This window comes from Gossypium hirsutum, chromosome D11 (genome assembly GCF_007990345.1).
Source record: "Gossypium hirsutum isolate 1008001.06 chromosome D11, Gossypium_hirsutum_v2.1, whole genome shotgun sequence".
NCBI lineage: Eukaryota > Viridiplantae > Streptophyta > Magnoliopsida > Malvales > Malvaceae > Gossypium > Gossypium hirsutum.
Genome location: NC_053447.1, coordinates 10827440 through 10854730, shown reverse-complemented (window position 1 = coordinate 10854730; position 27291 = coordinate 10827440). Strand labels below are relative to the sequence as shown.

The following is a 27291-nucleotide window of genomic DNA, read 5'->3' as shown; positions in this document are numbered from 1 at the left end:
TGGGAGATGAAATTCCAAAAAAAAAAAAGATGAACTGTACTATTTTGCCACTAAAATGTTCCAAATACCAGTGAAACGAGAAGTGTTTTTGAACTTAGATCCATATGATAGGGTTTGGTGGCTTCGACGTGAGTATGCTGAACAAATCCAATTGCATCATTTTCATCCTTGGTAGCAACATCCTCATTTCCCTTTCAACCATACCATCAACCACCTCCACCATAAGCTCCTTAGAATTATTATTGTAATATAACTATACTACTTTTTTAAATGTAAAACTAATGTATGATACTTTTTATGTTTGGTATTTTTATGCTATGCTTTTAATCAAGTTTTTGTGTTGTATAGAATGTCACGAGATTTTTAAGGATTTATTTTTATTTCATAACTTTTTTCAGGTTATGGATGAATTTAACAATATGTATAATAGTTTTGATATGAATTATGATACCCCTGAATTAAGTGAAGAAGCTCAACGAAGAATAGCCACAATTGTTACCCAAGTTGAGCACAACAATTATCATGAAGAGGAAGAATATGTGTTAAGCAGTGTATTGGTACACCATGAAACTTATTTCACTATGCAACCGTGTATGGATTCAAATTATACAGGTCAAATGTGGGTGGACGAAGTATTAAATGGGCACGATGATCGTTGCATGAATAGTTTTAGGATGCCAAAAGATATATTTCACAGCTTGTTGCATGATTTGCAAACAAATTATGGCTTAAAGAATGAGAAAGTATCGGCGATGGAGAAGTTAGCATTATCATTGTACATTCTTGGAAATAGAGAATCAAATTCAAATGCAACAGAGCGATTTCAACGATCTAGGGAAATTGTTAGTCGAATTTTTACTGATATGTTGCATATATTTGCTCGAATAGGAATAGACACGATTAAACCCATTGAAGGTCAATTCGAGGAAGTACCAAACCATATTCGACATGATACAAGATATTGGCCTCACTTTAAGGTAAAATTTACACAATCTTTATATTTTTAAAATATAAATTATTTCTAACTTTTATCTCATTACTTGTATTTATTTTAAAGGATTGTATTGGGGCCATAGATGGAACACACATAAAAGCATGAATTTCGCTTTCTTGTCAAATACCTTATATCGGACGGAAAGGTGAACCAACTCAAAATATTATGGCAGTTTGTGACTTCAACATGTGCTTTATTTTTGCATTTCCTAGTTGGGAAGGAACATCACATGATAGTAGAATTTTTTTGCAAGCACTTAGAAAATAAGAGTTAAAGTTTCCACACCCTCCACCAGGTTGAACTTTAATTTTTTAATTACTTTTTACATAAAAAATATTAAAATTTTAATTTATTTTTAACTTGATATTATGTTTTACTTTTTTGTAGGAAAATATTATCTTGTGGATTCAGGATATCCACAAATGACAGGTTTTCTAGGTCCATATAGGAGGGAACAATATCATTTACCTGATTTTCGTCGAGGTAATCATCAAGTATCTGGAAAAAAAAATTTAATCATGCCCATTCTTCGCTACGCTCTGTGATTAAACGAACATTTGGAGTGTGGAAAAAAAATGGCCAATATTAAGAGATATTCCAAATTATTCATTCAACACGCAAGTTTTAATAGTTATTGCAACAATGGTTTTGCATAATTACATTCGAAGACATGCTTGGTCAAATGATGAGGATTTTCGAGAATTTGAGAATATACCCGACATGCCAGTCTCTTCAAGCCAGTTTGACAGAGGTGAATCGAGTTCTTCTGACAGAGAAAGTGACCTTGAAATCACGATATTAAGGAAAACCATTGCAACTAGTTTAATGAGTCCATATTTGTAAAAACATTTTGTATCATAACCTAATTTCTAGTAATAATGAAACTTGTTATGTCTTATGTTACTATTTTTTTAATTAAAAATCATCTGTTTAGATACTTCAAAATTTGATCCAAGTATAATGTTACTATTTGTGAAAATAATATTTATCATTGTTATAAAAAAATTTTAACTATAAAAAATTTAAAATAATTATTATTTTATCTAATAAATAATTTAAATTAATTATATAAATTATTAAAATATTAGAAGATACATTTTAATATTTTATTAAATGAATTTATAAATTCACTTATTTTAATAATTTTAAAAAAGTAAAATAATTTAAAAAACTTCTATTATATATCAATTTTAATATGTTGTCCTTAATAGTCATTTTTTATTTTCAACTCACCGCTACAACTGCGTTTGAATCCAAACACACACTCCACCATTGTTTTTAATCTCACCGCTACAGTAACTAATCTCACCGCTATAGTAACTAATCTCACCGCCACTGCTATTTTTAATCTCACCGGAAGTAAACACACCGCCCATTCAAACTAGCCCTAAGTAGATTAATAGCCACAAGACTGTCACTCTCTACAATATTCTTTTCGAATCCTTGCTGCCAAGCTAGTTGGGTCGTCTTTGATTGCCCAAAGCTCCACCGCAAACATACACTTGCCCTTACTGTTCCTCATCACACCTCCAGTCTCCAGAGGAGGCTATGCTCGAAACGGGTTAACCATATCGTCAGTATTAATTTTAATCCACCAAACAATTGGCAGAATCCAGCACGCAGCCACGCCATTGTGTGGCCCTAGTGAATCCATTTGTGTTTCCTCTTTGAATCCTTCGGCCAAAACATGTCCTTTAGCAGAAAATTTTCCTCGCAAGAAAACAATTTTGCTCCAGCTAAACAAATAATGGGCATTATTCCTGTTACACAATAACCCATTCGTTAAGAGATTTGAGTAAATAAACTGGCTGATGGGTTGGTTACTAAATTGGGAGTAATCGAAAATCCAATATATTTTGGGCATAACCACTCGAAGCCTACTATACGAAAGAGGTTTCTAAAAGTCCATAACCAAAATTTATTCAATTCTTTTCTTCAGAAACCAAAACGTGACGACTTCGTTTCCACAAACAATGCGGGGCGTATGAATAATAATAATAATAACAATAATAATTTTAAATTGGTTCCTAAGTCAATCAAATTTACATTTTCCAGGAAAAAAGATATTGGAGAATGGATCCACGTGTCTATACGCTATTGGAGAAAACAACAGGAAGCTTACGCTCATTGGCCAGTTTTCTCGAGAACACGTCGCAAAAGTTTAATCCCCAAAGTCAAGTCGTTTGATGCCTCAAGCTTCGCTTCGTTTTCCTTTCGTGTATGCTGTTGCTTTGGTTTTGTTTAAATGTTTTAAACAACAATTCCCAGTTTCGAATTCCAAGTACTCCAACTGAAAAAAAACACACGATCCATTAGAGAAATTAAATTATAAAAGCAGCGCCAAAGCTTAGGAACCCTTCATTATTCTCTCTCGAAATATCAACCTTTTTTATTTCGGTTGTTGAAATTGAAGATCTGATAAAAAAATTGTAAACATTTCTTAAGTTCTGGAGAGATCCAATTTCTCTCCTGATCTCAAATCCATGGCGCTTCCACGATCGAAGCTACTTTTTCTGCTGTTCGCTTTGTCTTTCGCGATCGTCGCCATTGCAGGGTATGCCTCAATCTCTCCCGTCTCTCTCTCTCTCTCTCTCTCAAAATGCGTTTATATATGTTCGTGGAACTTTGTGGTGTTTTTGCTGCAGGAAGAGTTATTACGACATATTGCAAGTGCCGAAAGGAGCATCCGATGAGCAGATCAAAAGAGCGTATAGAAAGCTGGCATTGAAGTACCATCCTGATAAGAACCCCGGCAATGAAGAGGCCAATAAGCGATTTGCTGACATTAACAATGGTAAAAAAAAACTTGTTCTTTATTATTATAATTTTTGAAAAATAAGTTGAGTGATAGATTTGATTGAATTTTCTTCCTTAAACGATTAATTGCTTTGACAATGATTAGCTTACGAGGTGTTGTCGGATAGCGAAAAGAGGGGCATATATGATAGGTACGGTGAGGAGGGCCTGAAGCAGCATGCTGCCAGCGGAGGCAGAGGAGGAATGGGGGTCAATATTCAGGACATTTTCAGCTCGTAAGATATTTGAATGTTTATATTCCATTTCCTTTATGTAGCGTTTCATGAATGTTTATTAAATCTATGAATTTGTTAAGATGCCGACCAGTGAATTTCGAATTCTTAAAATATTTTTTAATTTGCTAAACCCATGTTTTTATGCTTTTCATTTTTACCATTTACATATCAATGAAATCCAAATTCATGTTCCTAAACCGAGTCTTAATTATCTTGTTAGCTATTTAGTTGTAGTTTTATTTAATTATCCTTACAGCTATTTAGTAGTAGTTGAAATGCTATTATAAATGGTGTGCCGACATTGTACCACAGTTTAGAAGCCAATTAATGTAGCTTAGGTTTATCTTAGGCATGCTAATGTTTCCCAAATTCAGGTTGTCTATAATTAATGGTAGATTTCAGAACCTTTATTTTTTGTACATTACAATTTTGGGGAGGATGAGTTACGCTAAGTTTGAACTCTGGTCTTGAGAGTCAACATGGAGCTTCTTAATGTCTTGCTCCTTTGGGTTGTTGGGAACCTTTACTTGTGTTTACTTGTTAAGTTGATGATGTATGAAATCAACAATAAAATTTAACAGACGTCAAGAATGGTTTCAACATTTGAAAACCATCTACCTAGCCCTACATTCACTTAGTTTAAACGTGGTTATCCATCAATTTTGAGGAATTGTTTACTTTTATATATGTTTTGCTGAATTCAATTTTAATGTTGACTAGATGGTGTTTTCTTCAGGTTTTTTGGTGGAGGGTCGGTAGAAGAGGAAGAGAGAATTGTGAAGGGCGATGATGTAATTGTTGAATTGGATGCAACACTTGAAGATTTGTACATGGGAGGTACTCTTAAGGTGAGAATATTATGTGCTCTACTAAAATTTCCAAATCGGTAGTTAGACTATGTTTGGTCATCTTGACTTGTGGAACCCTAGATTTTTGTGCATGGCTAGTTCCTTATTTAATGTCTTAACTGATTTGTTCTGTAAAGGGTTTTAAACATTTGCATGTTATGTACTTATATTACCTTCTAGACTTGAGTAGCTCTTTTGTGAGAAGAATAGTGAATGCGATTACAATTATTGCTTTCTCAATGTATTAGTAGTCTAAATATCATATCCATGTAATAATAATTAAACTTGTACATGTAAGCGTCATAAGTACTTAACCTATCTTGTAATTTTTAATGTATTAGTAGTCTAAATATCATATCCATCTAATAATATTTAAACTTGTACATGTAAGTGTCATAAGTACTTAAGCTATCTTGTATTTTTTGTGGACCCTTTGCAAATGACAAGGCTAAATTCTTTCTTTGGAGCTTTAATGTTTATCAGCTATAAGGCATCATAGGGTATGGTGTAATGTTTATCAAGCCATGTACTGTTCTGACCTGTCTAGGACCTAGATTATTAAACTATTTCTTCTCTTCAGCCTCCTTAGGCGACTGTCAAAAGTGTAAAATAAAGTTGTTAGGCCATCTTTGGACCTGTTCATTTATACTTGGCAAATTTGTACTTTGTTCCGAATGTTCTATTTCTTGGAAAGCTTGGAGATCAATGAATTTTACATCTATTATCCTGAAATAAAGATGATGTAGATAAGGTGTACCTTTTTCCTTGTCCTTAACTTGAGCCTTTGTGGGGAAAATCGAAGGAGTTAGTGGCTTGGTGTTTGCCTTTCTGTTCTCTTTGCCTATGACCTTTCTTGTCAGTTTTCTTATTTTTTATATATATATAAAAGGTAACATTTATCTCAAATTCACCAGGTTTGGAGGGAGAAAAACATCTTAAAACCAGCTCCAGGTAAACGCCGCTGTAACTGCAGAAATGAGGTCTATCATAAGCAAATTGGTCCAGGGATGTTCCAACAGATGACTGAACAGGTACTGTGGCTTTGTGTTTTTTTTCTTTTTCATTGATATTTATGTTTCATACTGTTATGTATTTTATTTGTTTCCTCAGCCTATGTTGCTATAATCAGGCATTTATTACTAGTCTCCAACTCTCTTTTCTCAGCTTTGCGAGCAGTGCCAAAATGTGAAATATGAACGAGAGGGATACTTTGTCACAGTTGATATTGAGAAAGGAATGCAAGATGGACAAGTAGGTTTTTAAAATTATTTTTCTTTAATTTGTAATATTTTCCTTGGTGTGCTTGTTGAGACTGTTGTCTTGTTTTTCTTCATTAATGTTAAAAATTATAGTCGCGTTTAAAACTTTGGGAATGTGAGATATGAAAAGTTTGTTTCTTGAATTATCAAAATTATTCTGTGTGCTTTGATCTATTAAAAATGACAATTATAACAACATCAGAATGATTAATCATGTATGAGGGTTTTCCGACTTGTTTTGACATACTTTCTTTTTCATCATTAATCCAAGGTGTGGGGGCAAAGAAACAGACAGAGGAATGTAATTTAGTAGAATCTCTAGGGATTCTTAATGCCATATGTCTAAATGGAGCTCATTGTTTTGGTGCAGATTCATTCATTTGACAATTTCATCTTAATTACTTGTCCAACTACAATTATGGGATTTTGTACTTTCCGTCATATTGTAGTTTTATCTCACTATTGCTAGGAGTATAATAGTGGTAATTTCATCTAGTGCGTGGTACCGTTTTTAAATTTTGAATAATGTGTTTCCTGCGTGTTCTACAGGAGGTGGTTTTTTATGAAGATGGTGAGCCAATTATAGATGGAGAACCTGGAGATTTGAAGGTTAGTCTTTAACCAGTGATGAAAATTTTCCAATCCTTCTAAATAGATCAGTTAATTGTGCTACATGCTGGCCGTTGGGCAAGGCCGGTAGATTCCTGTCTCCAGAATCATTTGCTGCCTTAGTATATTGGAATTTGCTCGTTCTTGCTCACATAAGACTTGCATTTTCTGTAGTTCCGGATTCATACAGCACCCCATGACCGATTCAGGAGGGAAGGCAATGACTTGCACGCCACCGTTACCATAACACTTGTAAGACGATTTCTCCATCTGTCTCTACATTTTGTCAGAAAACTATAAACTAATTTTCTTGGCATTATTTGCTCTAGGTTCAAGCTCTTGTTGGTTTTGATAAGACCATTAAACACCTTGATGACCATTTAGTGGAGATTGGCTCTAAGGTAAGCATAACATGTCCCATGGAGATTTGATTTCATGTTGTCCGCGATCAACAAAATGACCCAAAATAAGAAATAATTGTGTATTGCATACTTAGGGTATTACCAAGCCGAAGGAGGTGAGAAAGTTCAAAGGAGAAGGAATGCCATTGCATTTTAGCAACAAGAAAGGAGACCTCTTTGTCACCTATGAGGTTTTGTTCCCCACATCACTTGCGGAGGATCAGAAGGCGAAAATCAAGTCAATTCTTGGCTAGGATTAGAACATCCCATATTTTTTTTTTTTGGCTGCTTGGGTTATAAGCTAGATTCCCATTGTAACATTTGATGAGAATACATAGAAAATAGGAAATCTGGTGTTTGAAAATTTTCTTACCAATTCCCTTCCTCATTAACAAATTACCTTTGCGGTGTCTGAAAAATGCTGGAAAGAAATGTATTTGGTCTCTAGTGCGTTAATGTATCCAGCACTTTGGAGAGGTTTGTTTAGCACATTATTCCTATAGGAGCAGAGGATGGTTTTTTTTTTTAGCATAATTTGAGTCTTTTCTATGCTGCACAATGCACTACACCAAAATAGGTTTTTAGCGGCATCTTTTTAGGCCTTTAGCGGCGCTTTTAAAAAAACGTCGCTATAGACCATGATTTGTAATGGCGTTTTTCTCACAAATGCCGCTATAGACCATGACCTTTAGCGATGCTTCTACTAAAAATGCCGTTATAAACCATGATCTTTAGCGGCGCTTTTCTAAAAAATGTTGCTAAAGAATATGACTTTTAGCGACGCTTCTACAACAAATGCCACAATAAAGATGACTTTTAGCGGCGCTTTTTAACAAACGCCGCTAAAAACATGGCTTTTAAAAAAAATTAATTAAATAATATTTATTTGTTGTAGAAGCGTCGCTAAAAGTCATAGAAGAGCAGTCTTCTCAGCAACCTAAAATAATAGAAGGATCATGATTTAAGAGTATATTGGCAGGCACAACTCAAGTTTAAAATAAAAACCATTAACAACAACATAAATTCCGCAAGCAAATACATGCAGACAGGAATACTAAAACCAAATATATGTAGGCAGTAAAAGCCAAAATGCACAGCGCAGTCAATAAATGTCTGCATCATATGCCCCTAAGCCTCCAGTTTCTTATCCAGATATGCAATCACTAGAGTTGATAAGTATCACCATTATTTCATACTTGGCAATAATTCAGTTATTATTTGTGGATCCTTCTCAGAAATTCTCAAATTAGACTTGTGTGGTGTTGAGTCGAGTTTGAGCTATTGAGCAGATCAAATTCGAGTACCTTAATGCTTGATTATAGTATCACACGAGTTTGATTGAGGTCTTTTTACCTTTTAACTATATTGAAAAATCTCATTTCAAACTGGAGCTTAAGCTCAGGAATAAATAATAAAATCGAAAATTGACCTGAACCGAGATATTTGGACAGTATAGAATGCAAGTTCAAAAACCACGGTTACACAAAACCAAACCAAGTTCAGAAACATCCAGCATATAAGCAAATCAACTAAATCTTGCATTGCAATAAATCATGTTTTCTATTTAACAAAGGAGATTAAGTTAATATGTCACAGAAACCTACTTCAAGATGTAAGATTACTACTAGAAGCTTACATGGTAATTTGCTAACTAGAATGCGAGCTTTCTCTGCACGTTTCAGATTTTTGTGCACTCCTCTTCCTGCACTATACCGGTTCTCATCCTGTATAAAAGAAAAATAATAAAAATAAAATTGCATATAAGAAAAATGAAATTATAGCTCCAAAGTCCAAAATAGACATCAATAATTTCCACCACAAAGATAACAAACCATCGAAGCATTTCACTGGTTAAAGCAATTTCAAAGAGGAAAACTGGTCTGGCACTATCTCAAGGATAATTTATTTAAATTATATACTCCATTGACTCGGTGAATATTTGATTCTCTAATATAGTATAAGTAGCTAGTTATTAATATTAGAAGAAATGACAAAACAAAATTATTATTAATTTTTCTTCAAAAAACAGTAAATATGAATTTGAATTAGAAAAAATTTTAAGAAATGTAGGGCCAACCAAATGTTGCCAAGAGCACAAGGTATTCTAGGCATTAGAACCCTTTATATTACTCAAAAGGCAAGGTGTGGAAAAAGCACTTGCCGCAGACGAGGCAATATATATAAATTTGTGTTTTTATGTGTGACCGTGTACATATAAATTAGCTTAAGATATGATAGCAAACACTAACAACTGGTCCCTTTTATCTAAAAATCATGCAAAATTTTTTTAATCTTTCATTGGCCAATACACATGCACTTGATCATATTCATTTACACCTTGGTCTAATGCACCGACCTTGGTACGCCCACCAATATAATACCAACTATCTTGGTCTAATGCACCTAGGCACACACCTAAGAACACTGTTAAAAAGCATCATTGATTAAAAAGCAAAGTAAGGATCTCAAAATAAAAATTCTTTTGAAAACTTAATGCTACAGGAAACATTTATCCTCATGATAAAATCACATACAATAATGCTTATTTTTATTAACTATTTACTATGTAAAACACTCCATTAACATTAAAATCACTATTTTTTTTCTTTTGAGAAGTAAAATTCAAATACTTAAATTGCTTTTTCTAATCGAATCAGCAAATTAAGTCAATAATTGCAGTTTCCAACACTAAAATTCGACTGAACCTTGCAATATCCAACTTGACATAATTTTAAATCTATTCTGGAAACCCAGAAAAAATCAGCAATTAAAGGAAGAAAAACAAAAACAAAATCCTCCTCTCCACAAAGTTGCTAATCGTATGCAGCTAACTTAGATTGTGAGAGAGTAATCTCGAAGTTTCAAGGTCTTCGCATGATTAATTAAGCCATGGTTAAAGAGAGCTTACCTACGAATTGAAACCACTGACGAGTTGGAGGGTACCACTGACGAAAACCAGCATGCCGCCAACGCTGGAGGGCTGACAATCGACAGTGGTGATGCTGTGCTAACACCGCTGGAAAGGAAGGCTGATGAGTTTAGCGACGATGCTCTGAGAGCCTTGGATCTTTTGACCCTCGAAGGTCAACATTAAACCGTCCTGGTAGAGATTGGCTAGACCGGCCCTGTTCTAAAAGATGAAATTACCAGAGAGCGAGCGAAAAGGAGACGGAAAGAATTGAAGAACTTTGGAGAGAGGGAGAAAGAAGATCCGAAAAAAAGAAAGAAGAGGAGAAAGAAATGAGTTTGAAAAGGGTGAAGAAGCAAAATGCTCATAGACCGCGAAGAAGAGGGGAAAAAATTAGGGGTTTCAGCGGGGGAAAATTGGGATAAGAAGGCGCGATTTTTTTGTAAATAAAATGATTTTTTGTGGCGTTTTTTTATAAAAACGCCTCTATTGCTTATCTTTTGCGGCGTTTTTTATAAAAACACCACTAAAAATTAAAGTTCTAAACAAAAACGGCGCCGTTTTGTTAAGCTTTAATGCATAGTTGTGGCGTTTTTTTGTAAAAATGCCACTAAAAATTAGTTTACTTAAGCCAAACGGTGACGTTTTAAATAAATAATTCTAAACTTTTTAAGTAATATTTATAAGAATTATATAAAATTATAAATTTTAGGTTTTTTTGTCTTTTTTGTTTGTATTTTTATTTCATTTCTTATAATTTGGTCCTATATATCCAAAATAATTAATTATACGTACCTAAATATATATCCATCCATATATATATATCAATACTTTTTTAACTTATTTATTAATTCTATTTAAACTAATATTTAAATATATCAAATGGTTTAGATTAAATTTTTTAAATATATTTTTAAAAAACTAATTAATCTAAACCCAAAACCTTGATCTGACCCCAGAATTCCTAAACCCTAAATCCCTAACTCTTAACCCTTAACCTTTAACCCCCAAACCTTAAATCCCAACCCCTAAATCCATACCCCCTAATCCTTAAAATACCATCCAAAAAAATCCCTAAATATTTAATAATCATAAAATAGTTAAAATCGATTAAACCTTAAATCTCTAACCCCTATCTCCTAAACCTTAAACCATAAAACATAAACCCTAAACCCATAACCCCTAACCACTGAACCTGAATCCCTAACTCTAAACCCCAACCCCTAACCCCTAAACCATATTTAATATAAATTAAAATACACTAATTAATCTAAACCCTAAACCCAAACCTAACACTGAATCCAAAAACCTTAAATCCCTAACTCTTAATCTCTAACCCCTAAATCACAACCCTTAAACTAGAACCCCTAATCCATAATCCCTAATTCCATAATCTATTAACCTTAAAATTGTAACTCCTAAACTGGCCTTAAATCCTAAATTAACCATATACCCTAAACCATATATATTAAACCCTAAACTATAATTAATTAAATATTTTAAAATTAATACTATCGTATCTTTTACAATTATATATGAAATTATTTAATATATAAATTAAAAATCAATCAGTCATGTACCCAAAAAATTTTAAAATTATTTTAAATAATAGTATTTTAATTTTTCTATTTTTAACAAATATTTTTCTATGTTTTTTATTTCAAATTATTTCTACGTGTCATTATTTCAAATTTATCCATTTTAACAAATATTCAATTAAAAATAAATTGAATTTTAATTAATATAAATAAACAAATTAAATAGTAAATAGACAAATAAAATGTTTTTGCGGCGCTTTTTCAAAAACGCCGCTAAAGCCCCGAGCATTAGCGGCGCTTCTTGAAAAAGCCGCTAAAGCCCCAAAAGGTCAGAAAACGATGTCGTTCGGCTTAGGTTTTTTGCGGCGTTTTTTGGAAAAACGCCGCTAATGCTCATTTTTAGCGACTTTTTATGTAAAGCGCCGCTAATGCTCGATTTTTAGCGGCGCTTTTTTGGCCAAACGCCACTAAAAATGCCGCTAAAAGCCTGTTTTGGTGTAGTGATATAGTGATGAAATGGGTAGTGAGTTGGTACTGGAATCAATTCCTTTTCCTTCGCCTGTCTTCGGATGAAATCTTCAACTATCCCAACTACGTATGAATTGAGTATTCTTTCAATTGAAAGGTGAAGGTAAGACTTGATCGTTGGGACGCAATATTACAAGTGTTATAGGAGGAATTGGGAAATTAAATATATGCATGTCTAATGGGATGGCAACATAGTAGCAAATTTTGGCAAATCAGGCAGTTTTAGTTGGTTTTTTTACTTCGAGTTTATCTAATTTAGCTTTACTTTCGAAAGATGAGAATTTTCTTGAAAAATTGTTAAAGCATCGAGATAAAGCGAAAGCAACTCAAAAAGGCAAAGATGCAATTTATTGGAGTGTTTAAATTTTAACTAAAATTTAAATAAATGAGTCTTGAGTCCCTTTCAAACAATAGGTCAGTCTTGTTGAGTCGAATGACCTCAAGGGAACACGAAGGGTGTGTAACACCCCCAACTTGTATCCCTTACCGGAACCGGGTTATGGAGCATTACCAGAGTTTATAGATAAAAAAGACATAAATTTGATTATTTCATATAACATAATATTCATGTCAGAAACCAATCAAACTCATACATATTGTCCCTTATTCGAGCCCTCGAGGCCCAAAATACGCGTTATAAATAAGTCGGGACTAATTCAGAAAGTCAGGAAATTTTTCGGAATACATTAAAAATTTTCAAAGCTGCAGGGGTCACATGGCCAAACCACACACCCGTGTGCTAGGCCGTGTGAACATACTGACTAGCAAACCTTTACAAGCCACAGAGGACACACGACCGTGTCACTTGACCGTGAATCACACACGACGGAGACACATGCCCGTGTCTCTGAACGTGTGGATGAAAATAAGCTATTTTATAAGCCATTTTTCTCACCCAATTTGGTGTCAACCTACAATCAATGTTGTGTATATAAACAAGTCATATTATAGCATCTAAAATCAATCCCTAAACATGTATATTCACATAAAATCAATATGTCCTTAGGCATCTTAAATGACCAATACAATTATGTTTAACCATATATATCATGTAACCAAGTAATCAACTAACTTTTATGTCTAATCGCATTAATAAACAACATGTAAAACATTTACTAAAACTTACCATTTGGTACCAGTTGTACCACTTATTCAATAGCATAAAATACATATACACTTACTATAACATAGTACCAAATCACACCAAGTTATAAAACATTCCTCATATGCATTTTCAACTACTATTTTGTCTTTCATTATTCCACACATCAACATTATAAGGCAAATTAAGCACATACTAAAATACCAAAACACAAACCAAATATATGACTAATCTCAACAAAACACATATAGACCAACATTTAACCAAAATAACATATACATGTCATTATAACCAAAATCAAAACATTCAAAAGTACCGATAGAACCGATGGATAGTGTGATATAACTCTGACAAGCTTCCAACCCAATCGAGCTTCTGATAATCTGTGAAATAAAGGATAAACAACTACGTAAGCAATGAATGCTTAGTAAGCTCGTACAAACTTTAAACATAATATTCCAATTCAATAATAAATTTTATATATTAAATATAAAGCTATACCAATGCCTAGAGATTTATCAACTACATAACCACCTGTTCATAAATGAGTAAGTCTATCAACATCATATATATATATATTCATTTCTAATTTAATAGGATTTTATAAACATTACACAACATCATTAACCTTTTCATAAAACTACGAATAACTTCCTTTACTTATTTTCCATTCTATTAATTAACATAAACTTAAATAACAACATCAATTAACTAATTAATATATTTATTCATAACATAGGTAAGTTCAACCATAACATACGCAATTTCTCATATATATATAAGTATATTAATCAACTCATCAATCCCTTTATCATCATATCACATTTCAATTATGAACTTACTGTTTCATTTGTATAATACTAGACATAAGTATATACATCAATCATAATCTCAAGCTTGACATAAGCTTAATCACCATCATCAATACACAGGTTAGTACATTTATGTATATAACTCATTTTCATGTTTCAAATCACTATCCCATTTTCAATTCTCATATAATATCATCCAATATCAATCATAGTACCGTTTTATTTAATTACCCCTATTAACACAACTCGGACTTAGACGGATACACGGACCCAACCAAACACACCAGTTTGGCACTCAGTGCCTCATCGAATAATTTGAAGTAGTAAATTGACACCTAGTGTCTCATCAGTTAAACCGAAGTAAGTTGCCACCCAGTGCCTCATTGAATAAATCCGAAGTAATAAATTGACACCCAGTATCTCATCGACTCAAATTCGAGGAAATCCCTGAATTCTTCCAATCTTATGGCATGCCATCTATATCCGACTCAGCCTGATACAGTTAATAGGGTTCCAATTTATTTTTCAAATACAACCAATATTCATTTCAATTCAAATAATCAATACATTCAATATATATATCAATTTCAATCTATTCAATCGACTTGAATTCAATTCAATAACAAAGTGTCAAATACTCAAACTGCACATGCTAACATCTTTTATTTGATTAACAATGTCCCAATTCACATCATTGCTATATAAATACCTATTTACATATCAAACCACAATTGTTTATACATTGGCATTAGCCATTCAATACTCAATTCATGAGTACATAACTCACGTATCTCGTTTAGTCACAACATATCTCATTTTCATTTATGTTTGGGTCAATATTCAATAATTAACAAATCTTTCAAATTCATTTAACAATTTATCTTATCGAGATTTTTCATACGAAGAACGACTTACGGATAAGAGTACATCATCAACAGAAGCTCATAGAGCTAGTCCACCAGAACACACCAACATAAGCTCGTAAGAGCTAAACAGAAGCTCGTGAGAGTTGATCCACCCAAATCACTTCAAATAGAAAGCAAAACACGAGAGTTCGCAACAGATGCTGAACCCCAGTTTACTTGGGTAATATTTCGATGTCTCCCTCCAATATCACCATACACCAATTTTATGAATGCACTCAAATCCTGCGTTCAATCTAAACTGAGTATTAATTTCGATAATATATTTCCAATAATAATTTAATTCCAACAATAGAACACACACATGCACACACACACACACACATATATATATAATATCCATCACCGAATAACATTCACTTTAATCAAAATTATACAGGATATAGTTCATACGAACTTACCAGGCTAAATTGCAAAAATACCAAGATTCAGAGGCATTTTAGTAATTTTCCATTCCCCTCAATTTTCCACCCGGTCTTGATCTAAATTAATAATTTCATTCAATTTATTAATTTAAATAATAAAAAATTCATTTCATGGAATTTGGTCATTTTTGAAATTTTTACAAAATTACCCCTAAAATTTTACTTTTATTCAATTTAGTCCCTGAGCCCAAATCATGCAAATTAACCATTTTTAATGAAAAATCATGCTAGACGAATATTAATGGCATTCAATACAGCCCAATTTTGCAATAATTTCATAACAAACCATTGTATTTTTACTATTTCAACAAATTAGTCCCTAATAAAAATTCATCAAAATTACTTAATCAAATATTTTTAAATATCAACAAACATCTCAAATTCATCATTTAATAACTAAAATCATATATATTCATCAATTTCAACATTCAAAATCTTTAACAAAATAAAAAATTAGAGTAAGATTTAGTTGGACCTAATTGCAACAATCTCAAAAACATAAAAATTACAAAAAACGGGTAAGAATTGAACTCACATGAAGCAGAATTGAAGAACCAGCTCAAGGAGCTCTCCCATGTCTATTTTTGAACTGAAAATTGGGAGAAGAATAAAGAATTGTCTAGAAACTTTCTAATTTCACTTTTATTTTATTTTAATTTCAATTTAATTACAATTTTGCCATTCATGGCTTTATTTTATTATTCTTTTCCATGTTATGCCGCCTCATCTTTTCATTGAGGCATAATTGCTATTTATCCTTATTTATTTATTAATCAAGCCATTTAGTCACTTTATTATTATAATTAGCAAGTTTTGTACCTTTTTCAGTTTAGTTCTTTTTAATTAACTAACTATCGAAACGTTAAAATTTTTCAATGAAACTTTAATACTACCTTAATGACACTCCGTAAATATTTATAAAAATATTTACAACTTAGTTTATAGAAACGAGGTCTCAATACCTCATTTTCTAAAACCACTTGAACTAGGTTTTATCACTTAAATCTAATAATTCATTATAAGACATAAATTACTAATTCAAAAATTTTTTAAACCATATTTGACTCATAAATATTAAATAATAAAATTTATGAGCTTACTCGCCAAATTTGGTGGCCTCAAACCACTGTTTCCGACATCACTAAAAATCGGGCTGTTACAGGGTGTGAAATGTATGCATCAGTTACGGGCTCCTTTTTCATGGCCGTGACATTCTACTCCACTTTTTCTCTCGACACCCTTGTCGTGTCCTCGAAATGAAATTGGTCTATCTTCTCTTAGAACTATCATAGAGCCTCGACAAGTTCTCAATTAGCCTCAGTATCGAGAAGTCCCCTCCATTAAACAAGGTTTTCATGCATTGGTCTGTAGTACTTCTGTCGAATCACTTCGCCTGCCATGATACACTCAACATCAGGATCATAGGAGGCCTTTAACCCATTGGCTCTCATTTGGACTTACCTCAAATGGGATTCTCCTGGTCCTCATTGAAAGACTTAAGCACACTGACATAGAACAACAGATAAACCTTAAATTTTATTGGCAACTTTAGTTTGTAGGCCACCTTACCTATCCTCTTCAAAACTCTAAAAGATCCCTTTGTGTAAGCTAATGTGGCACAAAATCAAGTGTAATTTAGCAAGGACTAAGTCACCAACTTGAAATTACATATATTTGCGATTTTGATCAACCCACTTCTTGTTGCGCTTACTTACCTTATGTAGGTAAGCTCTGGCTAAGTCATTCTGCTACTGCCAATCTTTAGCAAATCAATAAGTTGTTTGATTTGGTCCTGCATAACGGGTCGCAACAACGTTAGGTATCAGTAGTTGTTGCCCCGTCACTATTTTAAACAGACTCTAATTCGTGGCCCAACTCCGCTGCAAGTTATAAGAAAATTATGTCACATCAAACAACTTTGGCCAATCCCTCTGTGTGACACTCACATAATGCCAAAAATAAGTCTCTAATAAATATTTACTCTCACAGTTTACCTATCAGCTTGCGGATGCATGCTAATGGAAAAGTTCAAGTCCGATCCCTTCAACTTGAACAACTTTTTCCAGATTCGACTCATGAATTGTCCATTTCAATCACTAACTATAGACTGTGGCACTCCCTAATATTTTACCACATGTCCAACGAACAAACGAGCTGCCTCCTTAGTAGGGCACTTATTGGTTGTTGGAATGAACACTCCATACTTGGAAAATCTGTCAACCACAACAATAATACTCGCAAACCCGTCAAATTTAAGCAAACTAATAATAAAATCCATGGATATACTCTCCCATGGACATTCTGGAATGAGTAAAGGCTACAAAAAAGTGGTCGACGTTTTCAATTGTACCTTTTCTTGTTGACACACTAGACAAGTCTTCACATAGGTCTCAACATCATCACCTATGTGATTTGTTGTGGTAAATTAAGCTTTTTTTAACACTTAATGAGCTTGTATTCAAGTGATTTTATATCTTTTTAGTATATTTTTAAAATTAGTTAGTTTTGAATTTAAGTTTAATAAAATGAGCCTTAAGTGTTGTTTTATGACCTGTTAGGCCAATCCGGACCTAAGTAGGAACTAACATGTTGATTAAGTGTGCAAGACAATATTTTTTTGGCCGATGAGTCAGTGGATTGCCCTAGAGGTCACAACATTCAAAGGGAATATTGCAACAACGAAGCAAGCCTCTACACTTAGTAGAATTTTGAATCCAAGTGGTAAGTTACGAGAGACGATGTCACGACATCCACAAGCCAAAGTCACAACTTCAAACTTCGAGTCTAGAGAGGGAGTAGACTGCCATAAAAGTCGCGACACCGATTCGACGAGGCCCATTTAACTGCCAGGGTTATTTTTTGTCGACACAATCATAATTAACCTGTTACACAGCTTGTAATTAACCAAATTTGGTCATGTAATATAAACACTATAAATATTAGTTCTTAGAACCTGATTAGAGGGTTCAGTTCAGAAATTAGACTTTAGATTTCTATTCTTAGTTAGGGTTTAGTTTATTTTCAATTTCTTTTCAATTTTTAAATAGTTACTTCGATTTCAATATTAGTTTCATTGTTATTTTCTCTTCATCATTATCAATAATCAACATCGATTAAGGGTTCATGATTCAATCTGCAATTAACGATCTTCAGATTTTGAGCATTCTTTCTCTCTTCTCTTTTATTATTATGTGTAATTAAATGTTTAATAAATTGATAGGAGAGTTTTCATCTAGAATGCCTCGGAACTAAACCCTGGGAAAGTTGACGATTTGAAGTGGGATTGGTTAGCTTGGGTTAAGGGTTTCACATCTAGTTAGCTGGCTTAAGTTAACTGGATAAAACCCTAGAATTGACGACTCTAGGAAGTCACTTAGGTAGATGAGGCCGAAAGGATAGTCTATTAACTCGGTTTAATTTATTAGGTCAAAAGATAAGTAAATTAAGTTAATCAATTAATCTACTTATAGGCTGAAATGTAATTAGGTTAGTTGTTAGCTAATTAGCGAAAAACCCTAGATCTAAGTTAACCATGAACATCGAAGTGAGCCACCCTTGTGTCTGCATAAATTGATTAAGATTTTGGTATTTTGTTGTTACTTTATTCTGCAAACCATCTTCTTTTTATTCTATCATAATATGACCTAGATGTGAGTAGTATTTAGACCTAGTTAGTGTGTTTATTCTTGCTGTCAATTTAGTTTTAACAAACCTCCTTTGGGTATGGTTCTAGGAATACTTTCAAAGCGTTTTGTTGTAAAAACAAAACTATATTAAAATTTTATTTGTACACTGGTAGACACCACACATATTTTCATATGTAATTGCCTATTTCTAAGCCCCGACGCATGCACGTTGGGACGCGATCACCATGTGAGGCCAATTGTAACACCCCTATACTCGACTCACTATTAAGTTGAATATAGGAATGTCACATTTGAGTGCTGCTGTAATCTTGGATAAATTCAATTATCTGAACCATTTTCTGATCATATTTTAACCCTACGAACATGTTTTTAACATATTTTCAATGTACAACTTAAAATTAACTAAAACTTTTTAGTAAAAATTCATTTTGGATCATTTATATGCAAAACAGGCCCAAAGTATCAACACTAGCACTAATGTATCAATACCTAGGCTTAGGTATCGATACCCCTATGTTGTATTGATAGCATACGAGTTGAAGCCCTGAAAAAGACCATACAAGTTTACAGCTCTCTTCTTGAGGATTTAAGCCGTCATTTCTGAGAAACTTATAGGTAGATTTGACTGAGAAGCTCCCATTAGAATTGGAACCGAAATACCTGCAATGTTGGAGAGAATATTAACATTTAAGAAACTTCTTAGATATTGCCAATCCCAATCACCATTCGTCAACACCATCTCCCTAAGAGAAATGGATTCATCAATTAGCAAAACATTACGACAATAAATAATTAGAGGACCAAACCCAACGACCCACTTATCAGTCCAAAAATTTATACGATTATCATCACCCACTGACCAGCTAACACATTAGCACACAAGAGGCCAAATCTTTGCAAGTGATCTCCAAATAAAGATCAACAATTCCTTAAAATCTCTACCGGGAAATCATCAACTATCTTATATTTAGCTCTTAGGAAATGAACCCATAAAGATTGTTTATTGGAAAGGAAATTAAACCCCAATTTGAGAAGAACAGAATTGTTTTGATTCGTAAGGCTTCTAAGACGAAGACCTCCATTAAAAAGTGGTTGAAAACAGTCAGACCATTTAACTAAAGATGGCTTTTGACTAACCATGGATCTCCTACAAGTGAATCCCTGAGCAATCTTTTCAACCTCTTTGCAGATAGAAATAAGGATCTTAAAACTTAAAGATTGCCTGAAATAATTAGGTATTGATAACAAAATTGACCTTGTTAGAGTGACTCGACCCGCCATTGAGAGCAACTTGGCATCCCAACTATCCAATTTTCTTTAAACCTTCTCAACAATAAACTTAAAAGTATTTGTTGTAACTCATCGATGAAACAACGGCATATCCAAATAGAATCCCAAATCATCAGTCATACTAAACCTCAATATACTACAAATCTCAGCGGATATGTTGGCATTGGTGTTTTTCGAGAAAAAAATATTTATTTTTGGCCCATTTACTTCATGTCTCGAAGCTCCAAAAGAAAATTTATTTTTGGCCCATTTACTATATGTCTCAAATAGAATCCTGGATCTTAATAGCCTGATCTACACCCGCAACAAATCACAATTTTATAAGTTATGTGAGGTAGGAAAAACTTTTTAGACCTTATATATATGATTTTAAAGTGCTGTGTAAATCAATAAATTTTACATCATCCAGGAAAACAGATATAGGACCCAGGAAGACGGCAAATCCATCACCTGTCAATACGCTATTGGTGAAAACAACAGGAAGCTTACGCTCATTGGCCAGTTTTCTCGAGAACACGTCGCAAAAGTTTAGTCCCAAAGTCAAGTCGTTTGATGCCTCAAGCTTCGCTTCGTTTCCCAGTTTCGAATTTCAAGTACTCCAACTGAAAAATAAAAAAACACGATCCATTAGAGAAATTAAATTATAAAAGCAGCGCCAAAGCTTAAGAATCCTTCACCTATTCTCTCTTGAAATATCAACCTTTTTTATTTTTGTTGTTGAAATTGAAGATCTGATAAAAAATTTGTAAACATTTCTTAAGTTCTGGAGAGATCCAATTTCTCTCCTGATCTCAAATCCATGGCGCTTCCTCGATCGAAGCTACTTTTTCTGCTGTTCGCTTTGTCTTTTGCGATCGTCGCCATTGCAGGGTATGCCTCAATCTCTCCCGTCTCCCTCTCTCTCAAAAAATGCGTTCATATATGTTCGTGGTGGTGTTTTTGCTGCAGGAAGAGTTATTACGACATATTGCAAGTGCCGAAAGGAGCATCCGATGAGCAGATCAAAAGAGCGTATAGAAAGCTGGCATTGAAGTACCATCCTGATAAGAACCCCGGCAATGAAGAGGCCAATAAGCGATTTGCTGACATTAACAATGGTAAAAAAAAAAACTTGTTCTTTATTATTATAATTTTTGAAAAATAAGTTGAGTGATAGATATGATTGAATTTTCTTCTTTAAACGATTAATTGCTTTGACAATGATTAGCTTACGAGGTGTTGTCGGATAGCGAAAAGAGGGGCATATATGATAGGTATGGTGAGGAGGGCCTGAAGCAGCATGCTACCAGCGGAGGCAGAGGAGGAATGGGGGTCAATATTCAGGACATTTTCAGCTCGTAAGATATTTGAATGTTTATATTCCATTTCCTTTATGTAGCGTTTCATGATTGTTTCTTAAATCTATGAATTTGTTAAGATGCCGACCAGTGAATTTCGAATTCTTAAAATATTTTTTAATTTGCTAAATCCATGTTTTTATGCTTTTCATTTTTACCATTTACATATAAATAAAATCCAAATTCATGTTCCTAAACTGAGTATTAATTATCTTGTTAGCTATTTAGTTGTAGTTTCGTTTAATTATCTAGACAGCTATTTAGTAGTAGTTGAAATGCTATTATAAATGGTGTGCCGACATTGTACCACAGTTTAGAAGCCAATTAATGTAGCTTAGGTTTATCTTAGGCATGCTAATGTTTCCCAAATTCAGGTTGTCTATAATTGATGTTAGATTTCAGAACCTTTATTTTTTGTACATTACAGTTTTGGGGAGGATGAGTTACGCTAGGTTTGAACTCTGGTCTTGGGTGCCAACATGGAGCTTCTTAATGTCTTGCTCCTTTGGGTTGTTGCGAACCCTTACATATGTTTCCGTGTTAAGTTGATGATATATGAAATCAACAATAAAATGTAACAAATGTCAAGAATGGTTTCAACTTTTGAAAACCATCTACCTAGCCCTACATTCACTTAGTTTAAACGTGGTTATCCATCAATTTTGAGGAATTGTTTACTTTTATATATTTTATGCTAAATTCAATTTTAATGTTGACAAGATGGTGTTTTCTTCAGGTTTTTTGACGGAGGGTCGGTAGAAGAGGAAGAGAGAATTGTGAAGGGCGATGATGTAATTGTTGAATTGGATGCAACACTAGAAGATTTGTACATGGGAGGTACTCTTAAGGTGAGAGTATTATGTGCTCCACTAAAATTTCCAAATCGGTAGTTGGACCGTGTTTGGTCATCTTGACTTCTGTGGAACCGAAGATTTTTGTGCATGGCTAGTACCTTATTTAACGTCATAGCTGAATTGTTAGTCTCTGTAAAGGTTTTGAACATATGCATGTTTTGTACTTGTATTACCTTCTAGTGTCACGGGGCTAGACCTTTCGTCTCGCAATCCGTGCGGTCTTAGGCGATTCGTTCGTCTAAACTCGCCTAAGTCAGCCTTAACTCAAGTGAGGATTTTTTAGAACTCCTCCAAGCCACCAAATTGAAGAGCGGAAGCGATTTATGCCAAAAGTAACTAACCAAAGAACAACAGAAAGCCACAGAAAAGATTGCACACAAGGTGTTTGAGTAAATGCTCTCAGAATTATATTACTCTTAAAAATTCAGAATACAATGGAATGAGTGGAATGAGTACAAATGAGGGGAGGCTCTCTATTTATAATTAAGCTCCCCCAAAACCGACGGTCAAGATACATTTACATAGACGGACGAGATTCACTAAATCCCTTGATTTTAGGGATTTACAAGATAAGTCTTATCAAATCTAATGTAATCTTTACAAGATATGATTCCCTCTATCTTCTAAGATTAGTTACCATATTAGCCTAAGTTGCCATCTCTTCATTATCGGGCCAACCAGGCTTCAATCTGACAGGTTTCTCCAATAGCTTTTTGAATCGGGCCAGTTCTCCTGGGCCAAATGATCCCCATCTAATCAATAGACCTTCATTGAATGCATTTGGTGCGATGGTCACGGGCTTTGAACTTTGGCCAATGACACTAGGCTCGAGAAGTTGGTTTGTGAGCAGAATAGTGTATGCAACTACAGTTATCGCTTTCTCAATGTATTAGTAGTCTAAATATCATATCCATCTAATAATAATTAAACTTGTACATGCAAGCGTCATAGGTACTTAAGATATCTAGTATTTTTTGTGGACCCTTTGCAAATGACAAGGCTAGATTCTCTCTTTGGAGTTTTAATGTTTATCAGCTATAAGGCATCATAGGGTATGGTATAATGCATATCAAGCCATGTAATGTCCTGACCTGTCTTAGCTAGGAGCTAGATTATTAAAATATTTCTTCTCTTCAGCCTCCTTAGGGCGACCGTCAAAAGTGTAAAATAAAGTTGTTTGGCCATCTTTGGATCTAGTCCTTTATACTTGACAAATTTGTGCTTTGTTCTAAATGTTCTATTTCTTGGAACGCTTGGAGATCAATGAATTTTACATTGATTATCCTGAAATAAAGATGATGTAGATAGGATGTGCATTATTTCTTCTTGTCCTTAACTTGAGCCTTTGTGGGGGAAATCGAAGGAGTTAGTAGCTTGGTGTTTGCCTTTCTCTTCCCTTTGCCTATGACCTTCCTTGTCAGTATTCTTATTTTATAAAAAAAAAATGTAACATTATTCTCAAATTCACCAGGTTTGGAGGGAGAAAAACATCTTAAAACCAGCTCCAGGTAAACGCCGCTGTAACTGCAGAAATGAGGTCTATCATAAGCAAATTGGTCCAGGGATGTTCCAACAGATGACTGAACAGGTACTGTGGCTTTGTCTTTTTTTCTTTTTGATTGATATTTATGTTTCATACTGTTATGTATTTTATCTGTTTCCTTGGCCATTTTACACTGTCAAAAGTGTCATGTCCGATGTTGCTATGATCAGGCATTTATTATTAGTCTCCAATTCTCTTTTCTCAGGTTTGCGAGCAGTGCCAAAATGTGAAATATGAACGAGAGGGATACTTTGTCACAGTTGATATTGAGAAAGGAATGCAAGATGGACAAGTAGGTTTTTAAAATTATTTTTCTTTAATTTGTAATATTTTCCTTCGTATGCTTGTTGAGATTGTTGTCTTGTTTTTCTTCATTAATGTTAAAAAATATTGTCGTGTTTTAAACTTGGGGAATGTGATAGTGGACAAGCTGTTCTGTGATATGAAAAGTTTGTTTCTTGAATTATCAAAATTATTCTGGGTGCTTCGATCTATTAAAAATGACAATTATAACAACATCAGAATGATTGATCATGTATCAGGGTGTTCCGACTTGTTTTGACATGCTTTCTTGTTCATCATTAATCCAATGTGGGGGCAAAGAAAGAGACAAAGGAATGTAATTTAGTAAAATCTCTAGGGATTCTTAATGCCATGTTTAAATGGAGTTCTTTGTTTTGGTGCAGATTCATTCATTTGGCAATTTCATCTTAATTACTTGTCCAACTACAATTATGGGATTTTGTACTTTCCGTCATATTGTAGTTTTATCACACTATTGCTAGGAGTATAATAGTTGTATTTTCATCTAGTCCATGGTACTGTTTTTAAATTTGGAATAATGTGTTTCCTGTGTGTTCTACAGGAGGTGGTCTTTTATGAAGATGGTGAGCCTATTATAGATGGAGAACCTGGAGATTTGAAGGTTAGTCTTTAACCATTGATGAAAATTTTCCAATCCTTCTAAATAGATCAGTTAATTGTGCTACTTGCTGGCCATTGGGCAAGGCCGGTAGATTCCTGTCTCCAGAATCATTTGCTGCCTTTAGTTAGTATATTGGAACTTGCTCGTTCTTGCTCATAAGACTTGCATTTTCTGTAGTTCCGGATTCATACAGCACCCCATGACCGATTCAGGAGGGAAGGCAATGACTTGCACACCACCGTCACCATAACACTTGTAAGACGATTTCTCAATGTATCTCTACATTTTGTCAGAAAACTAAAAACTAATTTTCTTGTCATTATTTGCTCTAGGTTCAAGCTCTTGTTGGTTTTGATAAGACCATTAAACACCTTGATGACCATTTAGTGGAGATTGGCTCTAAGGTAAGCATAACATGTCCCATGGAGATTTGATTTCATGTTGTCCGCGATCAACAAAATGACCCAAAATAAGAAATAATTGTGTATTGCATACTTAGGGTATTACCAAGCCGAAGGAGGTGAGAAAGTTCAAAGGAGAAGGAATGCCATTGCATTTTAGCAACAAGAAAGGAGACCTCTTTGTCACCTATGAGGTTTTGTTCCCCACATCACTTGCGGAGGATCAGAAGGCGAAAATCAAGTCAATTCTTGGCTAGGATTAGAACATCCCATTTTTTTTGGCTGCTTGGGTTTTAAGCTATATTCCCACTGTAACATTCGATGAGGATACGTAGAAAATAGGAAATCTAGTGTTCGAAAATTTTCTTACCAATTCCCTCCCTCATTAACAAAATGTATTTTTTTTTTGGAGGCGTTTGTTAGCACAATATTCCTTTAGGCTTGGGCGATATATATATATTGCTTAGCATAACTTGTCTTGTTTCTGTTTATTTTTTGTGTTTCACAAAATCGCATGAAATGGAAAGTGAATAATGGAATCAATTACTATGTATTCTTCCAAAATCTGCATAAAAATATTGACAAAAAAACTCGTTTCTAGTTCGCTTGTTTTATACAGAAAAACTTAACTACATACTTGTGTCACGGGGATAGATCTTTAGTTTTGCAATCCGAGCCACTTTAGGCGATTCCATCGTTTTAAACGCGCTTAAGTCAGCTTAATTCCTACAAAGTGAGTATTCTCGTAAAATTCCTTTAAGGCATCAATTTTTATAGCAAAAACAACACAAAACCAAAGAATGCTTAAAAGAACACAATAGCCACAGAAAATAATACACAATAGGTGTTTAAGTAAATGCTCTCAACTTAGTATTCACTCTCAAAGAATATAAAACAATGGGTGATTTAAAATAGAGAAGAGGTTCTCTATTTATAGTTGAGCTCTCCTAAAACGATGGTATAGATTGAATTACATCGACGAATGAGATGAAACTTATCCTTACAATCAAGGGATTTACAAGATTTACACAATCAAATCTAATCTAATCTTATAAGATATTATTCTACTCAATATTCTAAGATTAGTTTCCCTATTTAACAAGGTAGCGCAAATTTTCATATTTGCATTATTGGACCACCCGAGCTTCAAATAAACATGCTTTTTCAACAATTCTTTGAATCAGGTTAGCTCTTATGAGTCAAGTGATCCCTACTTAACCGATAGGCCTCCATAAGATGCATTTTGTGTGATGGTCACAGACTTTGCACTTTGGCCCGTGACATTCTCCCTCAACCATTCTTGCAACGAACTTGTTGCACATTTGGAACAACACTGACTTGATTCACCTCGGAACTCTCTCGATGCCTTGGCTCTTTCTCGACTAGTCTCACTATCGGGTTGTCCCTCCACTCATAAACTTCACCTCAGCTTTCGTCACCTCTTAGCTTGATCCGTTCACTCGTTGGTACATCTCGTTGGCAAGAAGCCCTTGCTCTCACTTGCTCACATTTTGACTTGCCTTGATGTGGATCCTTTTGATCCACACAACTAGGCTTCGACATGCCCATAGCCATTGGATTCCTCGCTTTAGAACTTTGAAAGGGCTCCTATGTTCTTTCCAAGCCAATGGTAAGTCAAAATGTAAAACATTACCACAATATTCAATGTTTACTTCACTCACAGCATTTACTCGGATCAAGTGTCTAGTTAGCATCACCACTTTCCCAAAGTTTGATGCACAACCCACCTTTCCTATAGGTGGTAGCTCCTCCAATGATTCAATAGAAATGAGTCTCATTGATCCTAGCTTCAAAATTTGCATTGTTACTTTTTCTTCTAAGTCTGATGCACAACTCACCTCTTTCTTAGGTGGAAGCCTTTCTGACAACTCAACAAGCTTCGTTTCTTTCCCAG

General features: G+C 34.1%; 2 protein-coding genes and 1 long non-coding RNA gene across 5 annotated transcripts; 2 read left to right on the top strand and 1 right to left on the bottom strand.

Moving 5' to 3' along the window:
* Positions 1-2196: 2196 nt before the first annotated feature.
* On the bottom strand, positions 2197-10581 carry LOC107912333 (uncharacterized). Of its 3 annotated transcripts, XR_001688129.2 has the most exons (4): positions 10052-10506; positions 8780-8867; positions 3117-3284; positions 2197-2754 (listed from the first exon to the last, which is right to left on the bottom strand). It is a non-coding gene; the product is annotated as an uncharacterized lncRNA (long non-coding RNA). The 3 variants fall into 3 exon arrangements; XR_001688128.2 differs by lacking the exon at positions 2197-2754 and having other exon boundaries at positions 2798-3284; XR_001688127.2 differs by lacking the exons at positions 2197-2754; positions 3117-3284 and having other exon boundaries at positions 8661-8867; positions 10052-10581.
* Positions 3269-7619, top strand: LOC107912331 (dnaJ protein ERDJ3B). Its single transcript, XM_016840452.2, has 10 exons — positions 3269-3548; positions 3640-3788; positions 3897-4026; positions 4763-4874; positions 5789-5905; positions 6039-6125; positions 6683-6742; positions 6917-6994; positions 7072-7143; positions 7239-7619. Exons 1-10 carry the CDS (start codon positions 3478-3480, stop codon positions 7395-7397), a joined length of 1035 nt encoding a protein of 344 aa, XP_016695941.1. The 5' UTR covers positions 3269-3477; the 3' UTR covers positions 7398-7619.
* Positions 10582-20678: 10097 nt separating the features above from the next.
* LOC107912332 (dnaJ protein ERDJ3B) lies at positions 20679-25919 on the top strand. The gene is made up of 10 exons (XM_016840453.2): positions 20679-21186; positions 21265-21413; positions 21524-21653; positions 22390-22501; positions 23979-24095; positions 24256-24342; positions 24916-24975; positions 25153-25230; positions 25308-25379; positions 25475-25919. The coding sequence occupies exons 1-10, from the start codon at positions 21116-21118 to the stop codon at positions 25631-25633; spliced, it is 1035 nt and encodes a 344-aa protein (XP_016695942.2). The 5' UTR covers positions 20679-21115; the 3' UTR covers positions 25634-25919.
* Positions 25920-27291: the final 1372 nt, after the last annotated feature.

Coding starts and splice junctions, on each gene's coding strand:
- LOC107912332 (XM_016840453.2), top strand. CDS start 21,116: ATGGCGCTTCCTCGATCGAAGCTACTTTTTCTGCTGTTCGCTTTGTCT. Junction 21,187..21,264: donor GCGATCGTCGCCATTGCAGG/GTATGCCTCAAT, acceptor TTTTTGCTGCAG/GAAGAGTTATTACGACATAT. Junction 25,231..25,307: donor CCACCGTCACCATAACACTT/GTAAGACGATTT, acceptor TATTTGCTCTAG/GTTCAAGCTCTTGTTGGTTT.
- LOC107912331 (XM_016840452.2), top strand. CDS start 3,478: ATGGCGCTTCCACGATCGAAGCTACTTTTTCTGCTGTTCGCTTTGTCT. Junction 3,549..3,639: donor GCGATCGTCGCCATTGCAGG/GTATGCCTCAAT, acceptor TTTTTGCTGCAG/GAAGAGTTATTACGACATAT. Junction 6,995..7,071: donor CCACCGTTACCATAACACTT/GTAAGACGATTT, acceptor TATTTGCTCTAG/GTTCAAGCTCTTGTTGGTTT.